This window comes from Ursus arctos, unplaced genomic scaffold, assembly GCF_023065955.2.
Source record: "Ursus arctos isolate Adak ecotype North America unplaced genomic scaffold, UrsArc2.0 scaffold_60, whole genome shotgun sequence".
NCBI lineage: Eukaryota > Metazoa > Chordata > Mammalia > Carnivora > Ursidae > Ursus > Ursus arctos.
In genome coordinates this window covers 167,029-181,974 of record NW_026623079.1, presented here as the reverse complement: position 1 = coordinate 181,974, position 14,946 = coordinate 167,029, and the positions used below count along the sequence as shown (strand labels likewise).

Below are 14,946 nucleotides of genomic sequence, written 5' to 3'. Positions count from 1 at the left end.
GTGCGCGGGGGGCGGGGTAGGGGGCGGGCCCTCAGCGCGCGGGGGCGGGACCAAGGGAGAGCCCTCTGCCGCGGCAGAACCAGGAGGCGGGCCTTTGACCCGGGGGGCGGGATCAGAAGGCGGTACCTCGGCGCGCGGGGGGCGGGTGCTGGGCGGTGGGTCCTGGGCGTCGGCTCTGGGGCGTACGGCTCTCATCCCTAGTCCTCCACAGCTTCCGGGCGGTGGGCGTGGCTCTCAGCTGCCGCAACTAACTGCCGCCCTCGCAGCGGGGCTGCTCCGGGGAAGGCCTGCATAGGTGGGAGGGGTGGCTCCGACTTTCACCTGGGGCTCCCCCGACACACCCAAACGGAAGGGGAGAGCGGTCAGTTTATCGCCGTGCTCCAGAAGGGGCTTTGGAGAACGGTGGGGCCCAAGAAAAGTGGGGCCGATGGCATGTGGCTAACCCCATCCTTTCCATTGGGCCCACACCCAAACCCTCGGGGAGGAGGTGAAATGAATCCTTCCATACACGCTGGGGCCACAGGAGGCCCCGGGAACCTGGTTAAGGCGTCCCCAGCCCCAGAGGCCGCACCTTTCTGGCCCTTGGGATCAGAGTTGAGGGAATTAATTCGTGGAATGAGTTTCATTATGTGGGTTCTGGCTCAGAAAGGAGACCTGTCAACTCTAAAGAGCATTAATATTTCCAGAAAAACTCTAACCCCTTCCTGTCATCCTCAGGAGCTTCCGGACCTGGACAGTTCAGACCCACCCAACCTGGCCTGACAGCTGCAGGGCCAGAAGCACCTTGAAGGACTGGAGTCAGGCAGAGTTCACCTGTGCATCCTGATTGCACCAGCTGGGGCTCCCAGCCAACCAAAGCAGCGGCACCTGTTGATTGAGGTAGTAATTTCTGCACAGGCTTTTGACCATTTAACCCTTGACTGTCCCTTAAGGAATTTTCAGATCTAGTCTGGGGCTCCTAAAGGCTAGGCCGCCATGAAAACTCGAGTTAGGAGGTGGGAGTGGAAGGTCCATGAACACTTTGAAATTGTACAAAACATTTTGTGTATATGTTTCTGGAAAGGGGTATATAGTTTGTATCAGATTTCCAAGGGGATCTATCACTGCCCCCAAATCGCCAAGAATATTTTCATAGTTTGGGATGCTGGCCCCCTCCCTGGCCTGCCCAGGCTTCTGATTCCATCTGCATTTGGCATATACCAAGTGCACCAGTAAACCCTCTACTGGTCAGTCTTAGGAGTGGTCTTAAAGTAGAAGCAGAGGAAAGCTAAAGGATGGAAAATTTAGTAGGAAAAAATTAATTGCATGAAACTGATTTCCTGCTGAAGACATGAAAAACTCCACTTTTACAAAAACAGTTGCCAAAGGTGAGGTGGGTTTTTTTGTTTGTTTGTTTGTTTGTTTGTTTTAGGTTCCTCAAATCCTAGCCACACTCCACACTGCATTTAACTAATATTGAAAGAACTGCTTATACTCTCCACTGAAAGGGAGAACCAGTCTATTCATTTCAAAACCACCATGTATAACTTTGTCCTGATACATTAAATAAAATAAAATACATGCCTTGTATTTGTCACCTATCTTTAAAGAACTCCAAGTGTGTGGAAAGTTAATTTAAAAGCATTTTGACAGATTCAAGTATCGTAAACCCTTTAAAAAAAACCCCACTATATTAATAATCAGAATTGACAGTAAATGTACAGCATTAAGATTTGAAAGTTTATTCCTACATGAAATGTTTCCATGGGTCAAGTTGTCACACTTAAAAGTCTACTTAGCTGTGTCTAAGGCATATAAATAGAGCCTGTTCCTCAAATAATAATACGCTAATCAGAGCATTTCAGATTTAATTTGAACCAGAACTTTAATCCTTGCCCCTTCTGATAATAAAGAAGGGGTTATAATCAGATGTGACTACATTCTCTGGCTCAGGCTGGCTCACCTCTTAGAGAGATTGGCCAGGTAAACACATTCTGAGTTTCCATATGCAAATCCTGGTGCTCCTCTCACCCTGTCTTTTCTATAAAGTACATTCTCCACCACGCCATCTAGGTAAAGTCTTGGGTAGTTCTGTATTTGATGCTGTGCCCACTTTGTGGCTGACTGGCAGTAACAAGTAAACCTTTGTCAGGATTGTCATTATCACCGTTTCATCTCCACACTACATCAATGTTCAGGATCTCAGTCTGTCTCACTCTTTGCTGAAGTTTAGTAGGTGAGGGAGAAGCCCAAAGGCCAGGCCTAAAGCTGGTACTGTATGTGGGTTTAACACTCATGTGTCAGCCTAGAAAAGTGGATCATGGAGAAGCTGGTTTGGACAGGATCACTGGCTCCATTTGATGTCTCAAAAACACACAGAATGGGATACTCCACTTAAAATATGCCACTTTTAAGCCATATTTTGTTTACCTATTTTGTGGAAAGTTCACACAGGCTAAATGGGGATCTAATAACCATGTGGCTTACAAATGACTTAGATTCGATGTATCATCTCCCCTAATTTTTTTTTTTAAGATTTTATTTATTTATTTGACAGAGATAGAGACAGCCAGCGAGAGAGGGAACACAAGCAGGGGGAGTGGGAGAGGAAGAGCAGGCTCCCAGCAGAGGAGCCTGATGTGGGTCTCGATCCCATAACGCCGGCATCACGCCCTGAGCCGAAGGCAGGCGCTCAACCGCTGTGCCACCCAGGCGCCCCCATCTCCCCTAATTTTTACACCAAGGGAGTTGGCCTGGTCTCTAGACTCGTATTAGTGAAGCTGGGCATGTCAAGCAGTAGGCACCAAGAAAAACCAAGGAACTGCCATTAGACAGTCCTGGATATGGTCCTGGCTCTTGGCTGTGTGATCTTGGACAAGTTAATCAGCTTCTCCAAGGCTTTTTTCCTTATTTGAAAAATGATATTAATACCTATCTCAAATTAATACCTATGGTACAGGATTGCTGTACTGTAAGAAATACATAAAACAACATAGGGAAAATATTAAGCATGACACATGGCTTAATATGCCACGGTTCTCAATTTATGATTTTTTCTTTTTTTTCCTTCTGATTCTAAACCTAATTCTTTTTTCACTGCAGCACACCGTGGAACATTTTCATGCACATGTATTAGATTCCTTTCAGTTGCAAGCAGTAACATAATTCAAACTAGCTTAAGGAATAGGATCATTTCTTTTAAGGATCCAGGGGTATCTTGGAGCATCTCTTTGAATCTGAGATCTCAGGAATAGTCTGAGGCCAGGTAAGGGATGCCACTGTGGGGACGTGGGACAGTCTGTCTGGGGGCCACTCTGTAAGTGTGTCTCTTGAGAATTAGTTGCCTCTTTTTCTGGCTATACTTGGTTCCCTCTGCTCCTTAGACCATGTGGGGCAGGGCCACTCACAGTAATAGCTCTGAGCTTTCCCTGATCCAGTCCAGCTGGTCCTCCTCTTTAGAAGACGGGCCTACAGCTGGAATAGTCAACAGAGGTTAGCAGGGCAAAGTCATGTGGTGGCTGTTGCAGCTGCAAACATGGGAAGAAGCAGTGGGGGGAGGGTGCCGGGCAGGCCATCCCATAAGGGTCCCCTTTGACCTTTCCATAAACATGAGACATGCTGTTCTGATCAGCAGTTTACAATTAAGGGTCTTATAAGCAGGTACACGCTGATCTAAAAATGTCAAGGTGATACTTGGCTAGAGACAAAAAAGGGAGAAGAAAGAAAAGGAACTGGGCTGTTTACTCGTGTATTTCCCGTCTGTGACTCCGTTAGGCAGAACCTGAAGGTGCTCGGTGGTCCTGGTACTACTGCTCATCATTGGCAGGGTTCCAGAGGCTGGCTGCAGAGGGAGACCAGAGTATGAAAGATATTGAGGAAACGTATCGAAAACCATTAAAATGTTTTTAGAGCCAGACAAGAAGTCATTAAAATGTCTTGGGAGCAATGGTCCTAGACAAATCTAAGAGCAAGCTGGATTTAATCAGGCAATATAGAGATGGCTAAGGGAAGTGAGATGCAGTTTGGGTGGGGTTCAGACGTCCCTCCACCCAAAGTGGATGAAGAGGCGAGGTGCGGGTTGTCAGAGCTAAATGACACTTTGCCATGCTGCCATCAGTAAGTTGGAGAGTCCAGAAGCACTATGCATGCTGTGATAGACCAGAAGTAACAGGGTTACCTGCAGAGTCCTGATTCCCCCAAATAAATGAAACCTTGAGAATTTCCATTCTGTACTGCTTTTCAGAAGGAAAATAGCCTTATCCTTTATTTCTGCAATGCTGTCATCAGGTGACCTTTGTGGTCATAATCAAGTGACAACATTGCTGTATCTCATGATGAACAGCCCATCATAAACTTGGTAAATTTGTGGTTTGTCCATTGTGCACCTGTTGTATTTCTGTTGTTTGACTAGCCATTCGTTCTGAGGCCTTGACTCCCTAGCAAACATCCTTTATAAGTGTACTTCTCTTTCGTAAGATTCTTTAGTTTCCAAGTCCTTTTTCTACAGGGTATAACCAGAACCCAGGAGGCCGATTACAAAAGCAATCCCATTTGAAAGCAGTGAATGTGGAGTTGCCTATTGTCAGAGACTTCAGAAGGGGCTCAGGGAGGCATCTGAAGGGTCACCCTGGGCTGTAGCTCAGAGGGGAGCAGGAACAGGTCAGGGAGAAGTATCTGCATGTGTCAGAGCAAAGAGACGGTCTGGACAAAGTTGTCCAAGCAGGCACAATTTGAAAGAAGGAGCAGGGCAACTTTGCAAACCTTCTGGGGACACAGATTGCAAAACCCGAGTGAAAATCCCAGTGTGGAAATCCTACCTCAATGAAAAAAAGGAAATTCTCTGAGTCTTTCAAGCCATACTTGCTAAGAACCAATGAAAATGTGCTCAAATATAATGAAACAGAATGTGATACAAAGTAGGATTGGAGATCTATGGAAACAGGGTAAATCACATCCTTAGAGTTAACCACCTAGAATCAGCAAGGGATGGCTGGAACATGGCTGGAAGCTGCTCAGGAGCCTTGAGAGCTCTTGTCAGACCTGTGGTTCTCAAATTGCCGTCCCAGCACCAGCAGCCCCTGGGAGCTTGTCAGATATGCACATGCTGGGGCCCCAACTCTGGGCAATGTTTTAACATGCCCTCCAGGCGATCCCGATGCCTTCGGACCCTGCAGAACCACTGGACCAGGTTCTTCGCCCTTCCAGGCTGGAGTTTGGGCATAGCAAAATCGCTCAGCCTGATTCTGGAAAGAGACAGTTTCTCCCAGGGAGATTCTAATCAACATTCCCCAAGGACAGAGACAGAAGTGGATTACGACACCAGAATTCATTCATTCACTCCACAAAAGTTTATTAAGCATTAAGCACCAAAGCAGACATTCACCAGTTTTGGACGACTTTGTCGTGGACGAGCTGGCCATGAGGCTCGGTAGCATCTGGGGGCAGCAGGGCCAAGTAGACAGGGGTCTCGGCTCCCTCCTCCACAGTCCTGGGGCCATGAGGCCCCCCCATGTCCGTCTTCACCCACCCTGGGCAGCATGCGTTCAGCAGAATCCTGTCAGCTTTTCTCTTCTCATCCAGACGCTGGGCCAAGATTCTTGATAAGATGGTGACCCCTAGCTTGGACACCCCATAAGCTGAGTTGGGCCAGCCTTCCCTCTCATGCATTTCACTGTTTGTATCCTCCACAAACTTCTTCATGAGGTCCACCAGGTCCTCCTCTGTGAGCGTCTCACATCGGAACTTCTTCTGGAGATCTGCGCTGCAATTTTCAAGAGCTTTTGAACCCTCTAAACTGCTTATATTCACTACCCTGCCTGAAACAGAAGAGTAAAAACATGGAAGCATGTCACAAACCAACAGTGGTTTTATTTTACCCAACATGCAATTGATTCATACCGTAGGTTTAACTGCTGATTAAAAAAAAAAAAAAAGACTCTAGAAGTCAGCAGTGGGTTTTAACATTGTTTTGTGCTCTCTTCCCCCAAAGGGAAGGACACAATCCCATCAGCAACACGGGCTAAAGAGCAGTGGCTGGTTATTCATTAGGTGAGCAGGAGCTTATCTGTAGTGGAATCGCCAGGTGGTTTTATAAAAACACCCCCTACACATACAAACACTCCAGGTGCCTGTGAACTTGCCTCCCCAGAGAAGACAGCCTCCCCCTGAGGATTAAAGCTCTTCCTTGGCTTGCACCATTTCCTAGGGCCGCAGGCAGCCGCTTCTTTATATCCGAGTATCAAAAACCAGGGTCAGGCAAATGCCGTCGTCTATCCTTAATGATGGCTACTTTCACACATGGACTGGGTTGATTCTCCAACCCCATTTTGATTTTCATCCCTTTTTTAGCCCATAGCTAAAAAGTAAATATAATTAATGAGTTAATATTCATATTAACAATAATTCACAGCTACTAAAAAGACCATTATATCTATAAAAAAATGTGTTAAGCCCAAAACTACAAAACAATTTAAGTATTGATGGAAATCCCCAAACCAGTAAACGTGTGAATTTATACAGTTCAACCAACATCAAAACCCAACACATTTAGGGGGTTCTTTTCTTACATATTATCCTGAATCCACTTCCTAAGCATCCAATAGGATAACTGGATTTTTTTTTTTAAGTAGGCATCATGCCTACTTATGCAGCATGGAGCCCAATGAGGGGCTTGAACTCACAACCCTGAGATCAAGACCTGAGCTGAGATCAAGAGTCTGACACTTAACCAACTGAGCCTCCCCAGTGTACCAGGATAACTGGATTTTATTGCATTTTCTGAGTGGCATTCATTCACCATGGAGATGGGGCAGGGTGGGGAGGGTGCTGTACATTCTACTAGCTCTCCTTGTGGGCCAACCCCACACAGAGATGCCCTCACTCTGTCTTGAACACGAGCACCTCACTTACCCCAGGTACTTAGGACTCCTCAGTAATTTTCTCCCTCTCTCATAATACATACTTCTTTCCCAACTGTGAGAAATCTGAAACCTACAGAGAAGTTGTAAGAATAGTTCAATCAACTCCCATATGCCTTTCACCTAAGTTCCTCAATTAACAGTTTGCCACATTTGCTTTCTCTTTCTCTTAATTGCAGACAAATATAAAACTTTGCCCTAAACACTTGAGTATATATACGGTAACAAGGGTATTATTACCTTACATAACCATGAGAGTGATCACACTCAAACCCTTTATCATGGTACAAAACTATTATCTAAAGTACAATCCATATTCAAAGGACTCCAACTATTTCAATAATCAATAATCTTCCTTTATGGTTTTTCATCCAGGCTCCCATGTGGGATCATGGATTACATCTAGGGATCATATCTCCTTAGTCTATTAAGATTTATTTATTTTTAGAGAAAGGGGGATGGGGGAGGGAGAGAGGGAGAGAGAGAATCCCAAGCAGACTCCACTGAGCAGGGAGACTGACGTGGGGCTCGATCCCACAACCCTGAGATCAGGACCTGAGCCCAAACCAAGAGTCAGACCCGTAACTGACTAAGAAGGGGGCCTCTTTAGTCTATTTTAATCTAGAGTAGTCAACAATGACCTTTTTGAAGACTCTAGGCCATTATTTTGTAGTATTTGTCCCAATTTGGATTAGCATGATTTTTTAAAAAAAGATTTTATTCATTTGTCAGAGAGAGAGAGCACGCACAAGGAGGGGGAGCAGCAGGCAGAGGGAGCAGCAGACTTCCCGCTGAGCAGGGAGCCCGACGTGGACTCGATCCCAGGACCCTGAGATGATGAGCTGAGCTGAAGGCAGACACTTAACTGACTGAGCCACCCGGACACCCCAGGTATGATTTTCTTATAATTAGATTCACTTCAATAGTTTGGCCAGGAATACTACTACTTCCATGTGTTCTTCATTACTTTCTAAACGGCTTTGTTCTTAATCACCTAGCTGCTATGAGGAATTAAATTCGAAAGGGAAAGGAGGAAAAAAAAATGAATTATAGGAGCTACTCTGTGCCTTTAATGGAAATTAAAGGCTTCTAAGAGTAAGAGGTGTCCTCTTTGATCTCAGGGGACACCTTTGGGAGAGGCCAAGGGGTGACCGTCTCAACAGCCAGATGGGTCCAATCAGCCCTGAGAAGGGCTGCACCCACACCACCCACACCCCCCTTTGCTGAGGTCGGGGGAACCACTGGTCTAGAAGGAAAAACCCTACCTCCATTCTTAGAATGAGTGTGCAAGTAGCTCCCTCTAGTGGGCAAATACTTGATTAACCTATTCACTCGAATAAGCAAGAGGGTAACTTTCTTTAAAAAGATAATATAACGCTACATAAATTGCGGCTCTTAAGTCAGTTTATTTTGGGGAGAAATTCCCTACAAATCAAGAGGCAATAATCCTCAGCTTTTTGCCCTCCAGGTAAATGTGAGTTTTACCGAAAAATCACAAATATTCTCAGGGTGTTGTAAACCAGATTGTTTGGGAATTACTGTTAACAAGAGAACTGGTTAAAGCCAGTGAGTCAGTCACCTGCTCTGGGTTGTTGCCTGAGCCCCACCTTCCCCAAAGCCACCTTTTATCTTTCAAAATGGCTTGGTTTACAATCATTTGGCGTTATGATCCTTCCCTTCACTGAACTAATTATCCTGATTTGATTGAGGGGTGAAGTCAGGAAACCTGAATACTGTTTCCAGCTCTATTACTACCTGTGTTCACATCTTTGGGTCTCAGTTTCCTTCTCTGTAAAATGAAGACCTAGGAATATAAGGTTTAATACCTTGCAGCTTTCAAATCCTAGAATTCTAAAACCCACAGAGAGAGGACTTCCGGATACTTGGTAAAAGACAACCCTGCAATGGAATGTTATGCAGCTGTAAAAAATATGAAAGTTTTCTGTCCCGATCTAGAAAGAGTCCCAGATATAGTAAGTGAACAAAGCAAAGTGGCAAACATTATACTTAATGTTCCCTTTGTGTAAACAAGGGAGCAAAAAAAAAAAAATGCATTTAGATTTGCATTAAAAAACTCTATCCTGGGGTCACGCCTGGGTGGCTCAGTCAGTTAAGTGTCTAGCTCTTGATCTCAGCTCAGGTCTTGATCTCAGGATGGTGAGTTCAAACCCCGTGTTGGGCTCCTTGCTGGGCATGGGGCCTACTTAGAACAGAACAAAACAAACCTCCATCCCCTTGGCCCTGGGCACTCGCCAACTCTGTGCACCCAGACCCAAGGCTTTCTTCAGCCAGTACCTGCAACTCTGCCTGTGGGCTTTCTGTGAGCTCATCCCACTAGGAAAGGATAAAGGGAATTGGCTGTAGAGGCTGGGGATAGGAACTGGGCAAGTGGGGGAGGGGGCAGGAGTCCAGGTGCAACTCTCACCATGCATCTTTTTAGATTTTAAGATGTTTGCACTAGAGATCATCTTTATTCAAATGTTAAATTGAGAAAAAGCACATTTTTATTATGCAGTTATTTTAATTAAAAATGCATGCATAACAGGAAAAGGAAAGCAATTCTAGACACTACTTCTAGTTTGACTGGTTGTCTGAGATTTGGAAGCTTTTTCATGTATTATTTGTTTCAGACGTACAGGTCTGTGATTCATCAGCCTTATATAATACCCAGTGCTCATTACAACACATACCCTCCCCAATGTCCATTACCCAGTTACCCCATCCCTCTACCCCCCTCCCCTCCAGCAACACTCAGTTTGTTTCCTATGATTAAGAATCTCTTATGGTTTGTCTCTCTGGTTTCGTCTTGTTTCATTTTTTCCTCTCTTCCCCTATGATCCTCTGCCTTGTTTCTTAAATTTCACATATCAGTGAGATCATATGATAATTGTCTGAGAAAAGTACATTTCTAATAAGAACCACAGAGTTCTTCTTCTGAAGAATCACAGTTGCCTTTCTGGGGGAAGAGGGTCCTCAGGGAAGGGAGCCTTCTCTGCCCCCGCCCCCCAGCACAGTTGTATGATTCTTCATCAATGACAGTCTTCTCCACAAGGCTCAGTGCTCCATGGTCAGGATTGTCCCTGTCCACGGTGCTTACTACTGTGTCCCCAGCACCCTGGGTTACGGTAGGCCCTCCAGTGTTTGTGGGAAAAGTAATAAATTAATAAAAGTGATTTATTGAATACTTGGGAGTGTGGGTGAGATACTCCCTAATAAAGAAAAATTTCTTTGGGAAGTTCTGCATCAGCTTGACTAAGTGAAGAAAGGAACACAGGAACACAGGGAAGGTCATAAACATGCTAAACAGAGCCTTCCCTTAGGCCCGCAACTGAGCTGGCTGTGGCCCACCACCATGGGGAGCTGAGAAGGACCCACTGAGATTGCTCAGAGGCAAGAGGCCTCTGGAAGGACTTGTAACACCTTATCATTCTAGGGTTGAGTTCGTGACGTGGCACCGAAGAGCACTGCCATGCACCATCCATGTATCTTTTAAAGCTAAAATGCGCAGGTGAGGAGCCAGCTCTTACTAGAGAATAGTGCAGTTTTCTGTGCCCCTGCCCCCTGGAGAAATGGTATCTCTAGGTCACTCCTGAGGGACAGCCCCACGGCCCACTTCTTGCTGAGGGATGCAGCCCGACAAGCCACACGCTGGACTTACCGTGAGGTTTTATTATCGGCAGTAACTCGATGCAGACATTCCTTGTTGCAAAAAAGTTTGTCTTCAGTGTTACCTCAGCTTGAACGTCAAAGGGCGTTGGATCATCAGCTTCCAAAAAGAGAAAGAAACAAAGTCACGCATTTCCCCCTGAAATGTATATGACAGAGCGCATCTTACCTCTAATTAAAGGAAAAAGAATCTAACTTTAAAACGATTTTTAAACCCTTAGGTCGGTGGTTCTCCAAACTTCAAGCACGTCTGAATCACCTGCAGGGCCTGTTAAAACACAGCGTTCGGGGTTCCACCCCCCCGAGTTTGGGACGGAGAAGAGCGGGGGTGGAGCTCCAGAATTTGCATTTCTAACGCGTTCCCAGGTGACGCTGCAGCACTGGTCTGGCCACACTTTGGGCATTCGCGGCTCTCACGGCAGCTGCTCAATCTGGAAGGGGTATGGGACGCACCTGGGGATTCTGCTAAAAAGGACAGTGTGATTCAGCAGGTGTGGCCTGCGGCCTTAGGTCCCCCGCCCACACTGCTGAGGGGGCGGGGGCTTCCAGCCGACTTGTGTTCAGGAAGCGGAGTACCTAGCCCTCAATCCCTCAACCAGCCGCAGACGACTGCTCCTGCAAGTGCCGGCCGCTTCCCGCAAGCCCGCAGGCTCAGTTGGAGGTGCGGATGCGCAGCGACCGTGAGGGGGTCAAGGCCGGGGCGGGAATCCATCAAGGCCTCACACCATTTTTTACTCTCTTCTGCCTCCTGGGTTTCTCTTCCCACTAGGCTGGTAAATGAGGGGGGCCTGATTATTCCTTCTACCCCTAGCTCAAGGCAGCTCAATTCACTTTCTCAGTAGAGCAACAGAGAAAGTCATCTCCCTGACTTTCTCCCCCCCCCCCAAAGATGCTACTTAAAATCACACTGAAAATGTATGTTTGATGACAAACACAAATTCCCGGGGGGAGGGAACAAGGCTCGCTTCCTTTCTGCCTGAACCTATCAAAGCTCTCCATTAAACAAAATCTCAAGTCCACTAATGTGCAAAATGCGCGCTGATCGTGTCTCGGAGATTCATTTCCTGTCCCGAGCAGATGCCTCCGGGCATCTATGAAAGCACCCTTTCAAGGAAAGCGAAAGCCCAAAGTGAGCTCCGAGACCCTTCGCGAAGAAAATGTTTTTTGCATTAGACAGAAGGTTGATGAGCTTAGCAGGGCGTAGCCCCCCTCCCAGGAGGCCGGTTTTCTGGCAAACCGCAGCAGCTGACGGCTCCGGGAGGGCCCTGGGCTCGGTTCCGCCCGCCTTGCTCTGGCGACTCCGTGGAAAGCGAGATTCCACCGCGCGAGGCCAGTGCTGAGCGCGTCCCGAGAAGCCGGCTCTGCGCTCCGCGATCACTCGAGCGGACGAGTGGGGGGATGCCTGCGGCTCTCTGCCCCGAAACCTTGGCGCGCCCAGGGACCGACCCCCGACCTACGCTTGAATGCGATGCCCGCGTTGTTGACCAACACGTTCAGGCCCCCATACTCCTTGCGCAGGAAGTCCCGCAGGGCGCGGATGCTCTGCAGGTCGTCGATGTCCAGCAGGTGGAAGCGGGGACTCAGGCCCTCGGCCTGGAGCTGCTGCACGGCCGCCCGGCCCCGCGCTTCGTCCCGCGCCGTGAGCACCACGTCCCCCGAGAACTGTCGGCACAGGTCGCGCGCGATGGCGAAGCCGATGCCCTTGTTGGCCCCGGTCACCAGGGCCACGCGGCTGCAGGACGACATGGCCGGGGGAGGCACTTGGCGCGTGGAGAGCGGACCGGACTGTGGGCCACCGGGGAGCGCGCCGCAGAGGCGTGGACACGGTCAGAGAAAGCACAGAGAACTAAGTTCTGTGATCCAGTGCTGCGACTTCTAGAGAACGAGGCCCCAGCCTTCAGTCCCTCCCCTGCGAGGAGTGGCCGTCTGTTCCCGAAGGTTTCGTAACGGCCCACTCCCGGGCCCGCCCCTTCCCCCGCGCTGCGCCCTCTGGATCCCTCTCCTGAGTCAAGCGGTGGTCTGCCGGGTGGAGCGGTTGTAGTTTTCCCAAAGCCACAGCGGATGGTGATGGGTCGATGGGGTCAAGGGATGCATTGCAGTTGGATTGAAGAAACTATTTTAGGAAAACTCCTAAAGGAGAAAAACAAGGGCTGAGTAATTTTCTTGGGCGTGCGCGCACCGTCCACTGCACACTGAAAATGTTTCCCTTCTCCTCAAATGCGATGAAATTATTTAGACACGGTAACTGCTTCTCAGGATATAGATCCCCTTTTTGCTTAAACTCAAGAAAGACAATGAAAGAAGAAAGGTCCTAGGAGTAGATTCACAGGTCTGGGCAGGGTTCATCTCTGTGTGTGTTTCCCAGCGCGCCCCCAAGTGGGAGGGAGTGTTAATGAAGCTCTTGTTGGGTGTCCAGCCTCTTACTGGAATGTTTTAATTTAATCCTTACCTAACTCCTGTAGGTGCTAAGTGTCTGCATTTTAGGTTTGTTCAAGGAGGATGGATATCGATATTTTTCCCCCTCCCAGTGAAGCCTGTGCACCCACAAAGTTCAAATGAAAATGAATCCCCAGTTATCTCGAGGTCTGCGCAGGCAATTAGAACTCCCCCACCCACCTCCTTAGTGTAATATGAAGGTGTTTGATTAGTGACACTAAGATGTATGGAGAGCTGCGACCTCATCATGACTCAGCTTTTCCCAAGCAGAGCTGGCTAAGCCGCTTGTTGTCTGGTCTTTCACCTTGACTCCATCCTTCTCCATGGAATCAACAAGGGAGGTCAAGAAGGTGGACTCTTGGCGTGTGGTCCCCTACTGTGGTTCAACCTGTAGTTTTTTCCCTCTAAAAATTATTTGGAACTTTATTTCAAAGATGTAGGGCTATTCAGGTGTTCTGTTTCTTTTTGAGTGAGCTTAATTTTTGTTTCTCAAAAAATTTATTTCATCTAATTTTTTTCTTTTGACATGAAATTGTTCATAATATGCTCTAATTAGTCCTTTTAATATTGGTAGTGATGCCACCTCCCTTATTCCTGATACTAGTCGTTTGTGTCTTCCATATTTGTTCTCCTGCTCTGCCTGGTGAAAGGTTTATCAATTTTGTGGATTTTTTCCCCTCAAGCATCTGTTGGTTTTACTGATAATTTTCTCTATTTTTTCCCTGATTATATATTTTTCCTAATCTTTATTTCCTTTCTTTTGCTCACTTTGGGTTTTATTTACTTTTTCTAGTTTCTCACCATGGACACTGAAGTCATTAATTTGAGATCTTTCTTCTTTTCTATGTAGGTGTTAAGGGCTGTTAATTTCCCTTTTTTTTTTATTTATCTTTTTTTGAAAGGGGGAGGGAGGGAGAGAATCTCAAGCAGACTTCATGTTGAGTGAGGAGCCCTGTGTGGGGCTTGATCTCATGATCCTAAGATCATGACCTGAGCCGAAGTAAAAAATCAGTTGCTTAATCAATTGAACCACCCAGGGCCCCTATTAATTTCCCTTTAAGTACTGCTGTTGGTGACATCATATAAACATTCATGTTGGCTTTTCAATTTTAATCAGTTTAAAATATTTTCTAATTTGCTTATTGATATCTTCTTTGACTAAGTGTATTTAGAAGTATTTTTTAAAACATTTAAAAAATATTTTATTTTTAGGTAATCTGCACACTCAACGTGGGGCTCAAACTCACAATCCCCAAGATCAAAAGTTGAATGATTGGGGCACATGGGTGGCTCAGTGGGTTAAGTGCCTGCCTTCAGCTCAGGTCATGATCTCAGGGTCCTGGGATTGAACCCCACATCAGGCTCCCTGCTCAGCAGGGAGTCTGCTTCTTTCTCTGCCCCTCAGCCCCTTTCCTGCTCATGTTCTCTCTCTCTCCCCCAAATAAATAAATAAATCTTAAAAAAAAAAAAAAAAGCATGCTCTATTGGCTGAGCCAGCCAGGTGCCCAGGAGTGTGTTTTGTTTTGTTTTGTTTTTTAATTTCCAACTATTTGGAGATTTTCCAGATATCTTGCTGTTACTGATATCTAACTTAATTCCATTGTAATCAGAAAGCATACTGTGTAAGACCTGAATTCTTAAAGAGTTTTAAAAGCTGGGAGAGAGATATTAAAGCATGTTTTTGTGCAGTGGTAATAATCTCAAAGGGAGGTAAAAGTTGGTGATGGAGAGGCAGGGAGTAATTCAAGAACACAGTGTGTGGGAGGCAGATGCTGTTGGGATCTAGGGCTCAGATGGGGGCTTGTCACTGGAAGCAGGCATTTCTTGTAACAGGAGGAAAGCAGAGTGTGTGAGTCTAGCTAGGTCATTCTTCTGGAAGGCATTATTTTCTCTTTGAAGAATGAGCCATTTGAAGTCGTTAGCAAGAGGTTTCAGTCTGGGAGATTTG

At 46.7% G+C, this 14,946-nt stretch overlaps 1 protein-coding gene and 1 long non-coding RNA gene across 3 annotated transcripts; one reads left to right on the top strand and one right to left on the bottom strand.

The window, feature by feature from the left end:
- The first annotated feature begins 191 nt into the window (after nucleotides 1–191).
- LOC130542963 (uncharacterized) lies at nucleotides 192–12,313 on the top strand. Of its 2 annotated transcripts, none has more exons than XR_008957909.1 (4): nucleotides 192–295; nucleotides 718–879; nucleotides 7,629–7,787; nucleotides 10,784–12,313. It is a non-coding gene; the product is annotated as an uncharacterized LOC130542963 (long non-coding RNA). The 2 variants fall into 2 exon arrangements; XR_008957908.1 differs by having other exon boundaries at nucleotides 198–361.
- Nucleotides 5,308–12,313, bottom strand: LOC113260550 (carbonyl reductase [NADPH] 3). Its single transcript, XM_026506446.4, has 3 exons — nucleotides 12,020–12,313; nucleotides 10,555–10,662; nucleotides 5,308–5,795 (listed from the first exon to the last, which is right to left on the bottom strand). Exons 1-3 carry the CDS (start codon nucleotides 12,306–12,308, stop codon nucleotides 5,359–5,361), a joined length of 834 nt encoding a protein of 277 aa, XP_026362231.2. The 5' UTR covers nucleotides 12,309–12,313; the 3' UTR covers nucleotides 5,308–5,358.
- Nucleotides 12,314–14,946: the final 2,633 nt, after the last annotated feature.